The sequence below is a fragment of the Mustela erminea genome, chromosome 6, assembly GCF_009829155.1.
Source record: "Mustela erminea isolate mMusErm1 chromosome 6, mMusErm1.Pri, whole genome shotgun sequence".
NCBI classification, from domain to species: domain Eukaryota; kingdom Metazoa; phylum Chordata; class Mammalia; order Carnivora; family Mustelidae; genus Mustela; species Mustela erminea.
In genome coordinates this window covers 88,403,567-88,425,791 of record NC_045619.1, presented here as the reverse complement: position 1 = coordinate 88,425,791, position 22,225 = coordinate 88,403,567, and the positions used below count along the sequence as shown (strand labels likewise).

At 41.6% G+C, this 22,225-nt stretch overlaps 1 protein-coding gene across 1 annotated transcript in view; it reads right to left on the bottom strand.

Moving 5' to 3' along the window:
* Nucleotides 1-22,025, bottom strand: part of SP1 (Sp1 transcription factor) — a 50,230-nt gene extending 28,205 nt beyond the window's left edge. Inside the window, exons 1-3 of the mRNA XM_032348382.1 lie at nt 21,860-22,025; nt 20,652-20,806; nt 18,818-20,333 (exon numbers count right to left, since the gene is read on the bottom strand). Of these exons, the coding sequence (XP_032204273.1) occupies nt 18,818-20,333; nt 20,652-20,806; nt 21,860-21,866 (1,678 nt within the window). The 5' untranslated portion in view covers nt 21,867-22,025. The remainder of the gene's footprint in view (nt 1-18,817; nt 20,334-20,651; nt 20,807-21,859) is intronic.
* Between the last annotated feature and the right edge of the window lie 200 nt (nt 22,026-22,225).

The window sequence follows — 22,225 nt, the reverse complement described above, 5'->3', positions numbered from 1 at the left end:
ACAGGCTATTACATAGTAACTAAAATTAAAATTGCCACTTTAAAAGTGAGATAGAGGGGTGCCAGGCTGGCTCAGTTAATAGCCCAACTCTCAATTTTGGCTCAGGTTATGATCTTAGGGTTAAGAGATGGAGCCTCTGGGTCTGGGCTCCATGCTCAGCAGGGATTCTGTTTCTCTCCTCCCTCTCCCTCTGCCCCCGCCCCTCCCCATACTCTCTCTCTCTCTAAAATAAACAAATCTTAAAAAAAAAAAAAAAAAAAAGTGAGGGGCTCCTGGGTGGCTCAGTTGGTTGTGCATCTGCCTTTGGCTCAGGTCATGATCCCAGGGTTCTGGGATCGAGCCTGGCATCTGGCTCTCTGCTCAGCAGGGAGCCTGCTTCCCCCTCTCTCTCTGCCTGCCTCTCTGCCTAATTGTGATGTCTGTCAAATAAATAAATAAAATCTTTAAAAAAAATTTTTTTTGTAGATGATATGACCGTATACCTGGAAACTTAAAGAAAATCACCAAAAATATTGAAAGCATGAAGATTACAGTGAGATAGCCATTATACAATCAATGCCCATAAGTTAATAGCTTTCATATATACAAATAAAAATAAAATGGGGGTGGCCTGGGGGGCGCAGTTAGCTGAGTGTCCGACTCTTGATTTCGGCTCAGGGCATGACCTCAGGGTCCCGAGACTGAGCCCTGTGTTTAGCTCCATGCCTAAGATTCTCTCTCCCTCTCCCCCTTCCCTCCCCTGACACCACCCACCCGTGCAAACACAACTCTTTCTCTTTAAAAAAAAAAAAAAGGAAAGAAAAAAATAACATCTTAAAATAACAATAAAATAAAATGGAAGAAAAGGTCCTATTCACAATAGTAACAAAACTAGAAAATACTAAGCTTAAACAGCAAGAAATGTGTAGGACCAATAAGAAAAAAATGAAAGTATAATGAGTCAAAATAAAAATCTCAGAGGGATTTATTGGGGGAACCTGACAAAATGTGTCAAATTTACCTGGAAGAATAAGAGACTAAATTAGGGGAAAAAATTTTAAGATTTTATTTATCTGAAAGGGGGTAGGGTGGACAAAGAACACAAACAGATGGGGCAGCACCCAAAAGGAAAGGGAGAAGCAGGCTCCCCCTTGAGCAGAGAGCCTGATGCAATGCAGGGCTCAATCCCAGGATGCTGGGATGACAACCTGAGCCAAAAGCAGACATGAGCCACTCAGGTACCCTAGGGAAAAAATGTTAAGTAGTAACGAGGGAAAATATTAAAACTTTTCTAAAGGAAGATTTATTAAAAAGAACCAGAAACACAATAAAATAATTACAGGCTGGGCTGCCTGCCTGGCTCAGTTGGTTAAGAATCTGACTCTTCGGGCGCCTGGGTGGCTCAGTGGGTTAAGCCGCTGCCTTCGGCTCAGGTCATGATCTCAGGGTCCTGGGATCGAGTCCCGCATCGGGCTCTCTGCTCAGCAGGGAGCCTGCTTCCCTCTCTTTCTCTCTGCCTGCCTCTCCATCTACTTGTGATTTCTCTCTGTCAAATAGATAAATAAAATCTTTAAACAAAACAAAACAAAAAAAAAAGAATCTGACTCTTCATCTCAGCTCTTGAGCTCAGGCTTTGAGTCAAGCCCTGCATTAGGTTCCAAGTTGGATGCAGAGCCTACTTTAAAAAATAAAAAAAATAAGTTCAAAATAAAAACAGGCAATTTAGGTAAGAAAAAATGTAAATATAAATAAAGTATATTTATGTCCCTAATATTCAAATAATGCTCCTTAAAACAATAATCTCGTATTGGCAAAGACTAGTATTAATGGTAGAATAAATTGCTAGCTTTCTGAAATTCAACTTTGTTTTTTTTTTTTTAAGATTTTATTTATTTATTTGACATAAATCACAAGTAGGCAGAGAGGCAGGCAGAGAGAGAAGGGAGGGAGCAGGCTCCCCACCGAGCAGAAAGCCTGATGTGGGGCTCGATCCCAGGACCCTGAGATCATGACCTGAGCCAAAGGCAGAGGCTTAACCCACTGAGCCACCCAGGCACCCCTCAACTTAGTTCTAAGTATCGAAACATTAAATGTATAAAACCTTTGACCCACTGATGCTTACAATTTTTTTCAAAGATTTATTTATTTGAGAGAGAGAGAGAAAGACAGAGAGCAAAAGAGAGGGGTAAAGAGAGAAGGAGAGGAAAAGGGAAAAGAATCTCAAGCAGACTCCCTGCTAAACATGGAACCTGACTTGGAACTCAATCCCACAACCCTGAGATCATGACCTGAGCAGAAGTTGAGAGTCGGATGCTTAATGGACTGAGCCATCCAGGCACCCCTAGAATTTTTAAAGTAAGCTCTATAGCCAACACCGGGTTTGAACTCAAAACAGTGAGATCAAGAGTCACATGCACTACAGACTGACCCAGCCAGGAGTTCCTTTTGAAATTCTTTTAAATGACATGAAGTTCCCGTAACAATTCAATTAACTATTTTAAAGTGTACAATTCTGTGGCATTTAGTGCACTCACAATTCTGTGCAACCACTACCTCTCTATACTTTCAAAACTTTTATCACCCCAGAAAAACACCCATACACATTAAATGATCACACCCATTCTCCCCTTACTCCATACCCTGGCAACCACTGTTTCTACGGATTTTCCAGTTCTAGATAGGTCATAAGTAGAATCACAAAATACACGACCTTTTCTCTCTGGTTTATTTCCTTCAGTTAACAGAACGTTTTCCAGCCTCAATCACATTGTACCATGTTTCAATACTTCATTCCTTTTTTATGGTTGATTAATACCTCATCATAAGGATGTATCACATTTTATTTACCCAATGGCCATCTAGGTTATCTCCATATTTTGCCAATTATGCATTATACTGTTATGAACATTTCTGTGCAAGTTTCCACATGGACCTAAGTTCCCTTTTCTCTTAGAAATATACTTCAGGGCACCTCGGTGGCTCCATTGGTTAAGCGACTGCCTTCGGCTCAGGTCATGATCCCAGCGTCCCAGGATCAAGTCCCACATTGGATTCCCAGCTACATGGGGAGTCTGCTGCTTCCTCTAACCTTCTCCCCTCTCATGCTCTCTCTCTCGGTCTCTGTCTCTCAAATACATAATTAAAAATCTTAAAAGTATATATATATATACTTCAGAGTATGGGGTGCTTGGGTGGTGAACATCAGGGAGTCCACTTCAAATTCTCTCCCTCTCTTTTTGCTTCTCCCCTCGCTTGTGCATGCTCTCTCTTTAAAATAGATAAATCTTGGGGCGCCTGGGTGGCTCTGTCGGTTAAGCATCTGCCTTTGGCTCAGGTCGTGATCCCAGGGTCCTGGGATCCAGTCCCATGTCAGACTCCCCGCTCAGTGGGGGAACCTGCTTCTCCCTCTCCCTCAGGTGCTCCCCCTGCTTGTACTCTCTATCTCTGTCAAACAAATAAAATCTTTAAAAAATTAAAAAATAACTAAAATAGATAAATCTAAATGAAAAAAAAAAAAAAGCAAGCAAGAAAGAAAAGAAATATACCTAGGAGTAGAAATGCTCACTTACGGAATTTTAATCTAAAAAGTGTGAACTTTTTAGTTCACCACAAGATGTTCATCACAACATCACAAGCACTGCCATAACGTGAAATTTTTTTTTTTAAGGTTTTATTTATTTATTTGACAGACAAAGAGATCACAAGTAGGCAGAGAGGCAGGCAGAGAAAAAGGAGGAAGCAGGCTCCTTGCTGAGCAGACAGCCCGATGCGGGGCTCGATCCCAGGACCCTAGGATCATGACCTGAGCTGAAGGCAGAGGCTTTAACCCACTGAGCCACTCAGGCGCCCCAACAGTGAAATTCTGTAAACAACAGGGTTGAGTAAATCCTAGTGCAAATATACTACGGAATTCTCATACAATCATTTAAAAGGATACAAAATGTAATTTATTATTATTTATGGAAAAGATATTCATTCTATATTACTTAGTGAAAACATATCATGGAGCATTATGGATAGTATGATCCTATTAAAATATTGATAAAACTGGGCGCCTGGGTGGCTCAGTGGGTTAAGCCGCTGCTTTCAGCTCAGGTCATGATCTCAGGGTCCTGGGATCGAGTCCCGCAACGGGCTCTCTGCTCAGCAGGGAGCCTGCTTCCTCCTCTCTCTGTCTGCCTGCCTCTCTGCCTATTTGTGATCTCTGTCAAATAAATAAATAAAATCTTTTAAAAAAATAAATGAAATATTGATAAAACTATATACAGATTTCTTTGTAAACTGTACACAAATGTACAAAAAGCTGGCAGGAATTTCATCAGAATTTCAACTGTGGATATCTCTGGATAGCTAAACTTTAATTAATTTTTACTTTATTTTCTGTATTTGTGTTGTTTAATGTTTTTACAAATATCATTTAAACAAGTTATTTTTTTCCCTATGCTCAAAAGTTTCTAATTTCAGATCCACAGATCTTTATTTATTTTTTTTTTTTAAAGATCTTATTTGACAGAGACAGTGAGAGAGAGAGGGAGAGCAGGGGGAGCAGCAGAGGGAGACGGAGCAGCAGACTTTCCACAGAGCAGGGAGTCCCATGTACGGCTCGATCCCACAACCCTGGGATCATGACCTGAGCAGAAGGCAGATGCCTAAACACTGAGCCACCCAGGTGACCCTACTAGATTGGCTTATGAAAGAACAAAGCATACTAACTGGAATTTACTTCCTTTGGTAGCTGTGATAGTGGAAGAAAGAATCTGAAGACCTGGACGTTCAACAACCCGGAAGAGCAGCCTTGAATTAGGTGATTAAAACCCTATTTTCAGGGGTGCCTGGGTGGCTCAGTGGGTTAAAGCCTCTGCCTTCGGCTCAGGTCATGATCCCAAGGTCCTAGAATGGAGCCCCGCATTGGGCTCTCTGCTCGGCAGGGAGCCTGCTTCCTTTCCTCTCTTTCTGCCTGCTTCTCTGCCTACTTGTGATCTCTGTCAAATAAATAAATAAAATCTTAAAAAAAAAACAACCAAAAACCTATTTTCAGTTGAATAGGAGGAGTACATAGAATGGAAGTTTTATGAGAGATGGGCACTAATGTATTAAGCACCCATTATGTGCTCTTAACATGTTATTGATCTCATTTTATCCTAATAATCAATTAAACCTTTTTTACAAATAAAGAAACCTCAACTCAGAGAAGATGAAGAACTTCCCTGAGTCACAGAGCAAAGTTACGACTTGGACCCTGGACCCTTCTGGGTCTGCCTAAAAATACCATGTGTCACTTTCTTGTCCATGCTAGATATCTCATTTCAGGACAACCTTTCTTTCTCTTTCACAAAGGATTTTCAATCAATTACTGCTAGTTTCAGAGCTGGAGTTATTTCGTCCATCAGTTTAATGAGTATGTTCAGGGGGCTTGGATGGCTCAGTCGTTAAGCAGTTGCCTTTGGCTCAGGTCATGATCCAAGGGTCCTGGGATCGAGCCCCACATGGAGCCCCACATCAGGCTCCCTGCTCCACTGGGAGCCTGCTTCTCCCTCTCCCACTCCCCCTGCTTGTGTTCCCTCTCTTGCTGTCTTTGTCAAATAAATAAATAAAATCTCTTAAAAAAATAAAAAAAGAATATATTCATAGCTAAGCCATTCAACCTGTATTATACAGGACGTGAGACGTTCATGTGCAAAAATAGTACATAAACAGAAAAAGCAAAAACAGCATTTTGAGCTTAAGATCCCATTTACAGTCAGTCATCCATAACACTTCCCATTCAAAAAAGTACTAAGTAGGAAAACTCATCTTAAATCATATCCCAACAATTTTGTGGATTTTTATATTGTACTTTTCTTTTTTTTTTTTTTTAAAGATTTTATTTATTTATTTGTCAGAGTGAGCACAGGCAGACAGAGTGGAAGGCAGAGTCAGAGGGAGAAGCAGGCTCCCTGCGGAGCAAGGAGCCCGATGTGGGACTCGATCCCAGGATGCTGGGATCATGACCTGAGCCGAAGGCAGCTGCTTAACCAACTGAGCCACCCAGGCGTCCCTATATTGTACTTTTCAAAGAATCATTTCATCCTCCCTCATAACAGCAGTGTAACAAACTTGGGGCGGGGGTGGGAAAGGGCAGAGAATTATCTTTAGCAAGCCCCTGAGTCTGTTCATAGTATCAATGTCTCGGGTAGTGTGGTGACAGAAAAAGGGGGGTAGGGTATGGGAAAACAGCAGACATAACACAATATGATTCATTTATAGATACAATTACTCATGTTCAATGTATAATTCATTATGAGCCTCCATTTCAGCTTAGAAGGCAGCTGCCTAGACCTGATGGCAGTTTTCAACCTGACTTCCTAACTGAACAGAAAGCTTATGTTTTCCAACTTAACTATTGTATTTTTTTTGTTTCCACTAGATAAAATCTTATAGAGCATGCTGAGAACAATGCCAGCACATGTGGCATCTCGAAACAATTTTCCACTGGGGTTCTAGATAACTTACTTTCATTAGGGGTCTTCAGATGATGCAACATTCAGTAACATTATCACTAAGAGAATCATTCTGGACAATGCAATGTATGGTAGTGATGCTTTAAGGGAGCTAAATAAAAAGAAAAGTTTGCTGTAAGTCTGATGCTTGGCTTTTTGGGAAGGGACACATTTCTTGGCTGGTACCACTTTAAATAGCATCAAATTCCTCTCTGCAAGCAAAGCAATGATTAAAATCAAATAGTCCATGGAGTGTTCAACACCAAGAAGTGTAGGAAATGAAGGTGCCTATTTCATGTAACCCCCATGACATGTGCCTATTTAAGTTGAAATGCTTGTTTCTTAAATTTTTATGGTAAGGCACATCTAGATAATATAGCAGTTATTTTGTAATACCTCCATTCTACTTACTGAAATAAAATTCTTAGGACTTAAAACAACTTAGTTGTCAGAATGTTTTCTGAAATAAATCAAAGAACCATCAGTAATTTAAGTCTGGATGCATCTGAGTTTGCTTCACACTGCAGGTAAAAATAATACAATGTGATGATATATAGAGTTTTTACTAAGACAGTTCTGATCAGGCATTTCACTAAAAGATTAATTACCACTACTAATCAAGATGTTTGGCCACGCTACAGTTTCCTAAGCATATATATAAAGCTAGAGATTGTCTGGAATGGCACAACAACTGTCATTTTCTGGGACTTGGGGCAGGGGAGAGGGGTGTCACTAAATTAATTCCATAAAGGGAAATGTTTGCCAGCAACAAGCCATTTTTATGTCTTGTGGCCTTTTATGTGTAAGTAATTAAAACAAGGCGGTAAGCAACTACCAGTTACCTAAGAAGAATGACTTATCTTTAAAAGCATGCTCCAACACATTGTATATCATGACAATTTTTCTTGTGCAATTCTAAATAGCAATAATTCCTATCTCAAGCCTCAACCCTCCAGCTCCATTTTAAGCAACTTACTCTATAAATACCCAAGATTTAAATAATGTAAAAGCATTGGATATCGACTATAATGTATTAATGATCTTGCTCCATTAGGTTAGGAAATTTGCACATAATCTTATGAGAAAAGTGCTCAGTCAGAAAAGTTTAAAATGTAGTTCTGACTATAGGGGAGCCTGGGTGGCTCAGCTGTTAAGCAGCTGCCTTCGGCTCAGGTCATGATCCCAGGGTCCTGGGATCCAGCCCAGAATCAGGGTCCCTGCTCCATGGGAGCCCTTCTTCTTTCTCCCTCTCTCACTCCCCCTGCTTATGTTCCCTCTCTCGCTGTGTCTCTCTCTGTCAAATAAATAAATAAAATAAAATGTAGTTCTGGCTATAAAAATAGTGCAAAAATAGTGCAAAAAAAAGTTTCTGGAGCATCTGGGTGGTTCAATCAGTTAAGTGTTTGCCTTCAGTTAAGGTCATCATCTCAGGGTCCTGGGATCAAGCCCCATATCACGCTCCCTGTTCAGCAGGGAGTCTACTTCTCCCTCTCCCTGTGCCCAAATCATGCTTGTGCTCTCTCTCTAATAAAATAAAATCTTAAAAAATTAATAAATAAAATTAAAAGATTCTTTAAAGAAGCTAAAAAGAAAGTTGTAAAAAATAATTGTTTTTAAATTAAAAATAGAATTACCATATGATCCAGCAATTCTACTTCTGGGTATCTATCCAAAAGAACTGAAAACAGAATCTCAAAGAGACATCTATACACCCAAGTTCACAGCAGCACTATTCTCAATAGCCAAGAGGTAGAAGCAACACAAATGTCCATCATACATGAAGAGATAAAGACAATGTGGTCTATATATATATCTATATATATATACATACAGTGGAATAGTATTCAGCCTTACAAAAAATCCTGTCATATGCTACAATATGCGTGAAATTTGATGACATTATGTTATGTAAAATAAACCAGCCGCAAAAAGACAAGTACTCTACAATCCTACTTATATGACAAAGTAGTCAAGTTAATAGTCAAACTCAAAGAAATAGAATAATGGTGGGACACCTGGGTAGCTCAGTTGTTAAGCCTCTGCCTTCAGCTCCTGTCATGATCCTGGGATCGAGCCCCGTATCAGGCTCCCTGCTCGGCAGGAAGCCTGCTTTCCCTCTCCCACTCTCCCTGCTTGTGTTCCAGCTCTCACTGTCTCTCTCTGTCAAATAAATAAATAACCTTTCAAAAAAAAAAAAAAAAAGAGGGGCGCCCGGGAGGCTCAGTGGGTTAAAGCCTCTGCCTTTGACTCAGGTCATGATCTCAGGGTCCTGGGATCAAGCCCCGCATCAGGCTCTCTGCTCAGGAGGGAGCGTGCTTCTCCCTCTCTCTCTCTGCCTGCCTCTCTGCCTACTTGTGATCTCTCTGTCAAAAAAATAAATGCAATCTTAAGAAAAATTTCTTAAAAAAAAGAAAAAAAAAGGGTTAAGATGAGGGCATCTGGGTGGCTCAGTAGGTTAAGCATTTTTTTTTTTTAAAGATTTTATTTATTTGTCAGAGAGAGAGAGGCAGAACGAGCAAGCACAGGCAGAGAGAATGGCAGGCAGGGAGAAGCAGGCTCCCTGCCGAGCAAGGAGCCCAATGTGGGACTTGATCCCAGGACGCTGGGATCATGACCTGAGCTGAAGGCAGCCGCTTAACCAAGTAAGCCACCCAGGCATCCCGAAGGTTAAGCATCTTTGATTCAGGTCATGGTATCAGGGTCCTAGGATAGACCGGGAAATCTGCTTCTCCTCTCCCTTTGCCTCTCCCCTGACTCCAGCCCTGCTCATGGCCCCTCTCTCACTCTCTCAAATAAATAATGGTTAAAATGGTAAATTTTATGTTACATGTATTTTATCACTTTTAAAAATAATTATTTAGGGGCGCCTGGGTGGCTCAGTGGGTTAAAGCCTCTGCCTACAGCTCAGGTCATGATCCCAGGGTCCTGGGATCGAGCCCCACATCCCATCCAGAGAGCCTGCTTCCTCCTCTCTCTGTGCCTGCCCCTCTGCTTACTCGTGATCTCTGTCTGTCAAAAATTTTAAAATAAATAAATAAATAATAATAATAATAATTATTTAGGGTGCCTAGGTGGCTCAGTGGTTAAACAACTGCCTTCAGCTCAGGTCATGATCCTGCAGTCCTGGGATGGAGTCCAACATCGGACTCCCTGCTCAGCGGGGAATCTGCTTCTCCCTCTGAGCCTCTTCCCCTCTCATGTTCTCTCAAAAAAATAAAATCTTTAAAAAATAATTATTACTATTTAAAAAACAACTATACCATTCTGCATATTCTTTAGTTTAAAATAATTTTTCCCTAAAAATATGTAAATGTGGGGCACGTGGGTGGCTCAGTGGGTTAAAGCCTCTGCCTTCAGCTCAGGTCATGATCCCATAGTCCTGAGATCGAGCCCCACATCAGGCTCTCTACTCAGCAGGGAGCCTGCTTCCTCCTCTCTCTCTCTGCGTGCCTCTCTGCCTACCTGTGATCTCTGTCAAATAAAATAAAATAAAATCTTAAAAAAAAATGTAAATGTTAGGGATTTAATAATGAACAAAAATACCATTACCATTAAATACATGAAAATATTTGTGTAATTCTCTTCCCCCTTTCCACATATCTGCTTTTAAAACTTGAATCAAAATTATAAGTAGAAAGTACGAATAGTTAATAAAAGATTAAAGGACATGACAGGATTTTAATTAAAAATAATAACCTGGTAATATATAACACAGTAGGAAAAAACTAAAATCCAAAATAGCATGACCCTATTATTTCTTGTATTTTCTGCAACTCAGTATTAGCTGACTATGAAAATTAATGTGAAAACTCGTCCCATCTGAAGTGCAGTAAGTGTATCTACAACACAAGAGCAACTTGAATACCATGAAGGGAAGGACCATTATCTGTTTCAGCGAATTCTGAGACCCAAGCACATCTGACACTTAATAAATGCTCAATAAATTTTGCTAAATTTGCCTATGAATAAGGGATCAAAAATTGGAACCCATTTTCATTATTATACTTCTCCCCTCCACTGTTACATTTTTGTATCTAACTCTTAAGCCTGCTGGGGGCAATATATTATTGCTTATACTTATATTACTTATACTTATGTACTTATATTACTATACTTAATATAGTAACTTATTTATTATATATAATTTTATTATATAATATATATTATTTACTTATATAATATTATACTTATATACTTATATTACTAAGTATACTCGTGTGAATGTACATGTGAGTTAACTGAATCATGAGTATTACTGGATTTCTTAACAGCATTTAAGGCTAAACAAGGAGGCCATTCAAAACATGATAATGCCAACAAGATATTCTGTTAAGAGAACACCAAACCAAACAAAGAGGTTCTTGATAATATGGAAAATTCCTAAATACAGTTTTCAGAATTAAGAGCTTTTTACCTTCTTTAAGACAAATAGTCTGTATAAAATTAAAATACAGTTTTTCACGAGTGCAAGAAACTGCCAAATAATTCTAAGCACAGTATTTCCAGATACCACACAGGACCATAAGAAATATTATGTATAAAAAAAAGGAATGTTATGCATTGTCTGTATCAGGCCTAGACAAAATTGGGCCCTTCATATAGTCTCTCAAGGGGTGTTAAACGGTATCCCCAACTGTATCCCCAACAAAGCATGTCAGGATAATATGTTTCTTCCAAATCAGAAATGTGGTGGGTAGGGATGCTTGGGTTGTTCAGTTGGTTAATCGTCTGCCTTCAGTTCGGGTTGCAGTCCCAGGGTCCTGGGATCGAGCCCCACGTCGTGCTCCCACATAGCAGGAAGTCTGCTTCTCCCTCTCCCTCTGCTCCCCCTTGTGCACTCTCTCTCTTTCTATCTCAAATAAATAAATAAAATTTAAAAAAAAAAAAAAAAGAAAGAAACATGGTGGGTAGAGAAGGCAGGCACTGAAAGAAAATTTCCTGATAGCATGGAAAACAGATGAGGAACAATAAACATTTGGTATGAAAATGTCTCAAGCATATCAGGGAAAAAACAGTAAGAGAGGTACAGTCAGGGAAAACACATCACATCATCTTAACTATAAAAAGGGGAAAGGGGGTGTGGGGAGAGTAATACCCTTCTACACTAACACACCTCAATATGACCCAGCTGATTTTCACATTTTCTCTTTTGATTTCTTCACATTTGATTTCTCTTTTGCCATCTTGATCCTCCCTTCTTATGTTTTGATCACATCACTTTATTTATATTTCATTTAATTACAGATCAAATAAATTCAAATTAACTAATCTCATTATAACAAATTATGATTCATAACAAAGTTTATATAGAAGCTGTTGATTAACCATGCTTCTTTTTTCCTATTATCTGTCCTAGGTTACAAATGTTAGTAACACTGAACCTGGGTTAAAAAAAAACCCAAAGCCGTTCTTCTACTTGGAAGAAGTCCTATAAGAGAAAATAGCGGGAAAAAAGAAAAAAAGGAAAATAGGGGTGCCTGGCTGGCTCAGTCGGTAGAGTACACGACTCTTGGCCTCAGGGTTATGAGTTCAAACCCCTCACTGGGTGTAGAGATTACCTAAATATTAAAAAGGAAGGAAGGAAGGAAGGAGGAAAGAAAAAGAAAATGAAAATAGTGTAGTACAGTGGAAAAGGAAATTGATCTAAAGCCAAAAGATCTGTTACTCTATAAATTTTGTCAGTGACCTCTGCAAGTCATTGAATCTTTCTAGTCCTTAGCTTCTGTCAAAATGGGGGTATTGGAGAGGATGAGGGTCTCCAGCTCCAGCAACCTTTAGTTTAGTTGCTATTACCATTGATAGTCTCATTTAATTGTATTATGTCTGCAAAGAGTTGTAACTTTTAAACCATCAAACAGGATCAATTCAATAAAGAACATATTGAGTTCTTCAATATGAAGAAAAGATCCATCTCAACAGCATTTAACCTTTTTCAGATTATTTGCAGCAAGTATTTTCTTTCCTATAAAAAGATTTCTTAGGCACCTGGGTGGCTCAGTCATTAAGCCTCTGCCTTCGGCTCAGGTTATGATCCCAGGGTCCTGGGATCAAGCCCCACATCAGGCTCCCTGCTCAGCAGGAAGCCTGCTTCTCCCTCTCCCACTCTCCTAACTTGTGTTCCCTCTCTCACTGTCTCTCTTCTCTGTCAAATAAATGAACAAAATCTTTAAAAAAAAAAAAAAAAAAAGATTTCTTATAAGCTTTCAGAGATGTGTAGGTATTTTTAAAAAGATTTTTATTTAGGGCACCTGGGTGGCTCAGTGGGTTAAAGACTCTGCCTTCAGCTCAGGTCATGATCCCAGGGTCCTGGGATGGAGCCCCGAATTGGGCTCTCTGCTAAGCAGGAAGCCTGCTTCCCCCTCCCTCTCCCTCTACCTGCCTCTCTGCCTACTTGTGATCTCTGTCTGTCAAAAAAAAAAAAAAAAAAGATTTTTATTTATTTGACAGATCACAAGCAGGCAGAGAGGGAGGCAGAGCAAGAGGGGGAAACAGGCTCCCTGCTGAGCAGAAAGCCTGATGTGGAGCTTGATCCCAGGACCCTGAGATCATGACCTGAGCCAAAGGGAGCAGCTTAACCCACTGAGCCACCTAGGTACCCCTGGAGATGTACAGATTTTTAACTTAGTTCCCTCATCTCTTACGGTAAAGTCTTTATTTTGGCACAGATATATCTTAACTCCTTCAAAATTAAGTTATCTATTTTGCACATAGATACAGAGTTAGAAAGATTCATAGTAAATTAGACTGGCACATCCAAACTTGTCAAACAAGTAATACTGCCCACTTTCCATAAGCCATTTAGAGTTTAAAAAACACTGGAGAAAAATGCAAATTCAAGTAACAGCCCAGATTTGCAATCAATTCTGAAGAAAATATCTGTCTACAGAAACTTTTCCAGTCTCTTCTAAGAGAAACAATTCTTAAAACCTAGCATAGTATTAACAATATAGTCATAATGTGAGCATATACACCTTAAAATAACACTTCAGCACACCAGGTCCTGAATAATAATGCTGTATATTAGAGAAAGGGAATAGCACTATTGTGACACACCCGTAAGAAATATGAAAAACAAATAGCAAAGTAGAAAATTTCAACTAGGGACACCTGGGTGGTTCAGCGGTCAAGTGTATGCCTTCAGCTCGGGTCATGATCCCAGGTCCTGGGATGGAGTCCTGCATCAGGCTCTCTGCTCCGCAGGGAGTCTGCTTCTCCCTCTGCCTGCTGCTCTCCCTGCTTGTGTGCGCTCTCCCTCTCCATCTGACCATAAATAAATAAAATCTTAAAAATTTTTTTCAACTAATATTATCTATTAATGTTTAGAAACATCCAATAAGTAACTTACAAAGCATTATGTAATAAAGCTTTACTAGAGAAGTTCATCTTACATCCCAAAACATTTTCAAGGAATGTCAAAACAAAACAATTAGAAGCAAGGAATGAGTAGAACTAAATTATTAGTGGCAACAATTACATTCTACTTTACAAAGTGGAACCGTTAAAAAAATGGAAGATATAAGAACAAAACAGATACTAAACTTTACTGAAACACTAGGCACCCTTGTGCTGTTATTTAATTAAGAACTGAAATGGCCACATTACACAATGCAACATGATTTAACAATGACGTCATTTACAGAAAGCCACCAGAATGAATAAATAGGAGCAACTGAAAAAGTCCGAGGACTATCTTCTCAGTTGTTCCAAATCAATGAAGGGACCTTGGTTTTAAAGGAGACCTTTTCTACTACTTAAATTGAAATCAGTTAAAAGCACTAATATCACCTTCCGAAACAAATATTAGATTAAAAAGGTAAACGATGTAGAAACATTTGACATTATGTATTTGATAAAGTATATTTTAAGAGAAAATTCTCTCAAATGATTTTTGCAAAAAGAATAATTCTGAACACATTTAAATTATCTAAACCTACTTGTAATTAGTGTTTGAATACCCTAGTCTAAAATACAACTTTTTAATAAATTAGTTCTCAGCAATCTGACCCCAAGTTTAGCAACACTGTTGGCAAACTAACTCTGGTATCACATTCAACTTAACTTCTAAGAGAACACATTTTCCTGACCTGGATAAAACCAAGCAGATGTGAAATTTTTATTTTTAGTGCCTGAAGTTTGCTTCTTGACTGAATTATAGCCATCAAGGAAATATGTTTTATTCTCCTGCCAAAGACTAGCCCTGAACTCTTTATTAGGCAGAACTCCCACGAAGTCATACAAACCTCTTTCAAAGCTGGCCCTCCTCAACCTGGTGGAAAAGTTTTCAGGACACAGCAGTGTCTGAGAAAAAACCTGAAACTTTAAACTGGAAAAAAAACAAGATCTGTGAGAGTGTTAACTACAAAATGAGGGGAAAGGGGGCTTTAACTGGGAAACAGTGTCGATTTAAAAACAAAAAACTACAAAAAAGCTAATGGGAAAAAAAAAAAAACAAAAACCACCCAACCTCAGAGCCCATAGATCATTTCACTGTCTGGAAACTAAACTCAGTTTACTGGGTGGTCCCTTCCTCACTACCACCCACCAGGGCCTAAGCCATAAAAAACACAGAGATGGCTGGCTTACTTTGGTGCTAAGTTTGTGTGTGCCTTTGCCTGTGTATTCAGCAAACAGAAATAAACACTGCAAGTCAACAGGAGAGCTTAATTTCTAAAAGATGATTTTTAAAAATAATAAATGTAAACAGACTATGTGAACAACATGGAAGTTGCAGTCTTCCACAACCATGTAATAATGTCTCAGTTTGTAGAGTGCTATGTATCTATCCACTTATCTATAGATGATTTCACATCCAAGGCTCTTTCTACTACATTATACTGTCAAGACATTGAGTTTTTCCAGTAAAACTACTACATACCAGAAAAAGGGGTAAAATGAAACATTTTTTAACAGCCAGACAACAGCAAAGCAGCACTAAAGCTTCTAGGAAATTCTTTTATTATCTTTCACTGAGGATAAAGTTGACCAATTGAAGGGGGGAAAAATGCTGCACAAGTATGACTAACCAAAAAGGAGGAAACTTTTATCTTCGGAAACCACTATTAATGAGGCAACCAATCTCAACTCTGACAAAAAGGCCTTTCAGAGACTCATTCTCTCATTAGCGAATGTCAAGCTGCAGCTACTTCACAGAAAGGCATGCATTTTCTTGAGCTCTGAGACCATCAATAGCCAGGTAGCCCTATCTTATGACATATTAAATGGCAGACTTCTCCAGAGCATGATTTAGCAATGAGAATGCCTCATAAAGTTTCTCTAAAGCCTAAGCTCTGAAACTTTTTAGAAATTTGCAAGGATCCAAATTATTACTAAATGGAACTATCCCCCAGCTTTGCCTTCCTTTGAGGAAGAGCAAAGCTATTGGATACAACAAACTAAGAGTAAAGAGAAAACAAACATGCTAGTGTAGCAAGTGTCTAATTTTCAGGGTGTTGTTCAGTTTTCATTAACTTCTCCCACTTCTACAGCTATAATTTTTAGCCTATGAAACATCTGCCAGCTCTAGAGCATTAAATTTCAAAGAAACAAAGATATCTTTTCTAAAACATTTTTAATACTCTAAAGGATTTTTTTAACATCCTAAGTTAAAACTAATAGGTAAGTCTTACATTAGGAGAACTAAGTACAAGCCCTAGCTCTGACTGTATGTAGTCTCACCACTTACTTAATTGCTTCTCTGTAACTCCATGCCCTTCCTCATCTAGAAAATAAGGCAGTTTTACTAGATGACCTCTTAGGTCCTCTCCAGCTCAGACTTTCTATTCCAAGGTCTCCGATGCAGTAAGAAAACCGTTGTCTTGTTAAGACTCAAAATGTAGTCATCTTAAACACACCTCAAGAATGTAAGAAAGTGGGTGCCTGGACGGCTCAGGTTAAGCATCTGGCTTCAGCTCAGGTCATGATCCTAGCGTTGTGAGATCGAGTCCGGCATCGGGCTCCCAGCTTGGTGGGAAGTCGTCTTCTCCCTCTACCCCTCACCCCCACTCATGATCTCTTTCTCGAGTTCTAATAAATAAAATCATTAAAAAAAAAAAATGTAATAAAGTTAGGGAACTCGAGCAGACCCCCCGGCCACCATTTTCCAGAACTGCAGGAGACAGGAAATACGCTTATTTATTTGTTACCCTCTTTTATATAAGGGCCAGTCATAAATGAAATGATAACTCTATAGTAAAAGTAACCAGTTCACAAACCCCACATACATTCCAATAAAACTAAATCCAATGATAGTAAATTATTTCCATCATAATTTTTTATATCATGCCTAAATATAAAAATCTATAGTATCTTGATCAATTTGATCAAGAATCAAATTCTTGATTTTTGGCTCAGGTCTGATCTCAAGAGTTATGAGACTGAGCCCAGTATTGACTCTGAGCGTTAAGTCGGCTTGGATTCCCTCTCCCTCTGCCCCTCCCTCTTCAGATAAATAAGTCTTGAAAAAAATTCTATACTATCCTCTTCTTGTGCTTTATTAAAGATTAGCTGCATCACCACAGAATTTAAAATAAATTCTAAATAGGCTTTCACTTTTTTCACTTTTTTTATCTCTAACCAACAGTGAAACACTATTCGAAATGAATAACTGAGTACTGTGGTCCACTGATTAAACATACATTCCAATACATACCTCTTCCCTGAGGACTCTTTCCCTTCAATGCTCTCCTTATTCCTAATTCCTCTCAGCTCCACCTCCCCACTCCATTTCAGGCCTTCTCCTTTTCTCTCCCATCCCTTCTTAATACGCTACTTTCAAAGCAGTCTAGTAAGTGGTTCTCCTAGCTAGGAAGTACCAGAATCACCCAAGAAACTTACTGAAAATACACATTAGTGTAAGAGAAGGCAGATGGATTCTACTTTTAAGGTAACCAGAAGTTTAAAAAATTAAACCTTAATTAATCAGCTTGCTCAGAGAGTAGAATATTCTAGCTAACTGAAAATTAATCAGAGAGTAGAGTAGGATAATCTGGCTAACTAAAAATTAAGTATTAACTTTTTTGTTGAAAATGCTTCTAGAGAGGTGCCTGGGTGGCTCAGCTGGTTAAGCATCTGCCTTCGGCTCAGGTCATGATCTCAGGGTCCTGGGATGGAGTTCCACAAGGGGCTCTCTGCTCAGTGGAGAGCCTGCTTCCCCATCTCTCTCTCTGTCTGCCCTCTACCTACCTATGGTCTCTCTGTCAAATAAATAAATAAAATCTTAAAAAAAAAAAAAAAAAGCATCCTTTTTCGGCTCAAGTCATGATCCCAGGGTTCTGGGATCAAGCCACACAATGGGCTCCCTGCTCAGCAGGCTCCCTGCTTCTCCCTCTCCCTGTGCCTCTCCTGGGCTTGTGTGTGGTCTCTCTGGCTGTCAAATAAACAAATCTTTTTTTTTTTTTTTTAAGATTTTATTTATTTATTTGACAGAGAGAGATATCACAAGTAGGCAGAGAGGCAGGCAGAGAGAGGGGGAAGCAGGCTTCCTGCTGAGCAGAGCCCGATGAGGGATGGATCCCAGGACCCTGAGATCATGAGGTAAGCCAAAGGCAGAGGCTTAACCCACGGAGCCACCCAGGTGCCCCTAAATAAACAAATGTTAAAAAAAAAAAGAAAGAAAGAAAGAAAGAATCCTTCTGGAACCCACCTTATCACTTTTCCCTCTTAAAGAGCTACAGTTCATAAGAAACACCTGATTACTTAATAACTGTTCTACAAACAGATCAAGTTTATAATCAAGTCTCATTCTACAATGCTGGTGGGCCAAGAGGCCAAATAAAGCCCTTGAGATAAGAATGCTTTCTTTTTTTTTTTTTTTTAAGATTTTATTTATTTATTTGACAGAAAGATCACAAGTAGACAGAGAGGCACACAGAGAGATGAAGGAAAGCAGGCTCCCTGCTGAGCAGAGCCTGATGCGGGGCTTGATCCCAGGACCCTGAGATCATGACCTAAGCCAAAGACAGAGGCTTAACCCACTGACCCACCAAGGTGCCCTGGTTTTACATTTTTAAAGGGTTGTAAAAGAAAAACAAAAAAGAATACTACGTGGTCCACAAGGCCTAAAATATTTACTATCTGGACCTTTACAGAACAAAGTTTGCTGACCCTTGTTCTGTAGCACCAAAAGCCCTGGAAGTACAGTGACCCTAAAGACACTGCCCAGAAATGCTCCTTTCTCGTAAGATTAACTGAAAAAAAAGTTTCCGTTAAGTTGGTTCCAAATGACTTAAATAGAATCATTCTATTTCTCTGATCAACGTGCCTTCTAGAAACTGTTACCCACAAAAATCTCTATTTCCTTCCTTAGACTCAACAATTTCAGTTAAGCTCGTTAGCTCTGGAAATGAATGCAAAAGACTTACCTGGGGCATTTGCTATAGCCAAGGGCAGGCTTGGAAGCTGGTGCACCTGGATCCCTGAAGCACCCAATGCACTGAGGTTAATGGTCTGGAGGCCAGGCATGGAGGAGAGCTGAGCAGCATTCACAGTGACGGTGCCGGTAGGGATGGAGGCGGCTGAGGCAATGGGTGTAAGGGTGGTATTGCTGCTGCTGGTCTGCCCCAAGGAAACACCCTGCATTGGGGCCAAGGTGATTGTCTGGGCCTGGGGGTTCTGAACTTGGAGATTCTGCAGCTGAAGAGTCTGCCAACTGACCTGTCCATTGGGCCCCACTGTTGGTGTCCGGATGATGATGGGGCCAGAGTTTGGAACAGCCTGAAGCTGGAGATTCTGGAGGGTTTCCTGGGAGATAGCTTGGGTTGTAAAGGTCTGCCCTGACAATGGTGCTGCTTGAAGGGCCTGGAGAGCCTGTCCCCCTTGAACTAGCTGAGGCTGGATAAGAATTTGTTGCTGTTGCTGCGTCTGCTGGTTTTGCTCTCCCTCTTTTTGCTGACTTGTTTGCAGAGAGCCTCCAGATGTCTGGTTCTGCTGGATGTTTAGAGCATCAGACCCCTGTAGCCCACTGACCCTCTGGGGTGTCTGCCCTTGAGAGTTGGTCCCTGCTGATCCGCTGGTGGTAAAGTTCATAATTCCCATGTTGCTGGTGGTTGTAGTTGTTGAATAGCTATTGGCATTGGTGAAAAAGGAACTGGAACTGGCTTGTGATGATACCAAACTGGCAGAACTGATGGCAGTCCCTGAGGTGGCGGGCTGTGAGCCACTCTCCTGGGACCCAGAGCTGCTGATAGTGACTGCCTGAGAGCTAGGAGTCAAGGTAGCTGCAGAAACGCTGTTGACAGGTAGCAAGGTGATATTCCCATTCAGGGCCACTGGTACGTTAGTCACATACTGAGTCTGTCCTGAGAGTACGTTATTAGCCAGGCCTTGGAGGGGGACAGCCTGCTGGAGTAAGTTTGGCATAGCAGCAATGATGTTGCCTCCACTTCCTCGATTTGTGATGATCTGTTGGTTTGCACCTGGTATGATCTGTATCTGACCAGAACCATCCTGCTGTACTTGGGCTCCAGTGGCTGCGAACTGCAGCTGTTGCCCATCAACGGTCTGGAACTGTGGGATTACTTGATACTGAATATTAGGCATCACTCCAGGTAATCCTGTCAGGACCTGCTGGTTCTGTAAGTTGGAAGTGGCGGCCACAACATACTGCCCACCAGAGACTGTGCGATTCTTGGAAGACTCACTGCCATTGCTGCCATTGGTACTGCTGCCACTCTGTTCCTTTGAGGTAGGGGTAGCCCCAGAGGAGGAAGAGATGATCTGCCAGCCATTGGCACCCTGGGAGAGTTGTGTGGCTGTGAGGTCAAGCTCACCTGTGCCCCCTGACTGGCTTGGGCCCTGGGAGTTGTTGCTGTTTTCATTGGGTGACTCAATTCTGCTGCAAGTTGCTGCCAGCAGAGCCAGAGGGGATGGCTGGGATTCCTGGCCAGAAAATAAGGGAGAGGAGAGGAGTTAGTTTAGTGATACCCAGCTGCCAGCCCAGGGGGCAGTATAAAACAAATAAACAGCAAAACAGTGCACACAAAAAGGGGGAAAAAGGAAGGAAGGAAAAGGGGACCTATTTATACTCCTGAAATCCTCATCTTTGGGGATCTCCCAGTCTTCTGTTTCACTATGTTAACTTTCCTAGCTACAAAATGGCTTAGCTCTTTCCTAAAAATGTTTCTGTGAAAAGACAATCATCTAAAAATATTCACATTCTCTTAACATCTCCCCCACTCTGTCCTGATCATCACTTACCTGCCCTCCTCCTCCTCCACTGCTGCTACTGCCTGTGCTGCTGCTTCGAGCCTGAGAAAAGGCACCACCACCATTACCATTGCCCCCATTGTTGCCACCAACTCCTTTTTCAATCTTCACCACAGCTGTCATTTCATCCATGGAGTGATCTTGGTCTAAAAGGAATTAAAAGACAACTTAAAGTTAGGGGAAGGAAAAGAGTGAGGTGAGGAAGAGTAAGGGACACTATAACGAAAAAGACATACAGCAAGATGAAAGGTACTAGTGTAAAAAAAAAAAAAATGAATTGGAGAAAGGGCAGTTGTAGGACATACAGAACACAAACTAGGCTTAGGAGCACTAAAACCGGGCCTCAATTCTCACTTGCACAAAATTAAACCCAGAAAACATTAAAAATGTACTTTTCACATAGGAAATGTAAGGGGCAGTGGACATGTTCAAAGAGTTTCAAAATACAAAAAAGTATCCTGGGGAGAAAAAGGAGGATAGGTAAGGCAAAAAACAACATGTGGGTGGATGGAAAGCTTGCTAAAATTAGGGTCAAAGGATATGGAGAAAGAGAAAACTTCAAGTGTAAAAAAGCACCCAGAGCAGAAGAGGGGCAAAGAAAAAAGAACAAATAAAAAGTGTGAGTGGGAAAACATTTGTGAATACTGCCAAAGGACTAAAGGGGTCCAGGGCTTAGGAATCTGGAGGTTTCGGGGCGGACAGAGGGCGGGCCCTAGAGGGAAAGGGCGGTTTCGGGGTGAGGGGCGTGGAAAGGGCGGGACGGGGGGGGGAGGGGAAATCTACGGGGGGAGGGGAGGGCCTTGGGGCAGGCGGCGACCAGAGGGCGGACCAGAGAGGCGGTTGGCCCGGGCGGGGCCTGCACTGTTCGGGCCGCCCCCGCGGCTCCAGCCCCCGGCGGGAGGAGCCTCAGGCGGGCGGCCGAATAGTGGGGGGTAAGGCCCGTCCCCCGTGGCCGGGGCGGGCAGGGGGCGGGCGAGGCCACGCTGCCCCCTCCCCCGGGGCGGGCGGCCCATCCCCCTCTTTCTCGCAGGCCCCGCCACTGCCCCTTCTCCCTCCCTTCCCTCCGCCCCGGGCGGGACCAAGGCCGCCGCCGCCGCCTCCCGCCCGCCCCCCCTCACGGCGGGGACCGCCCGGTCGGCCCTCGCGCGCGCCCCCTCATTCCCCTCCCACCCCTAAGCTTGGAGTGGACTCATCCTTACCGCTCATGGTGGCAGCTGAGGGACGAGCTCAAGGGGGTCCTGTCCGGGGGGGTTGGGGGGGGCCGGGAAAAACGCGGACGCTGACGAGGCAAGCGAACCCGGACCGGACAGGGAGGGGGGGGGTAAGGAGGAGGGAGCAGCGCGCCACAAGCCCAGCCTAGGCTCCGCCCCTTCGCTGCTGCCCCGCCCAATGAGGGAGGGAGAAAGGAGGGACTTGCAGAAGAAAGACGGGTAGGTTATCCAATGACAAGACTCGCTTGCTCGCTAAGGCGTGTAAGACAAAGTTGCGTGCCCGGTGTCCGCCCAAGGAGGCCACCCTCTCCGTTTTAAAAGCCAATGAAAGACGCAGGAAGCGAGGGTGGGCGG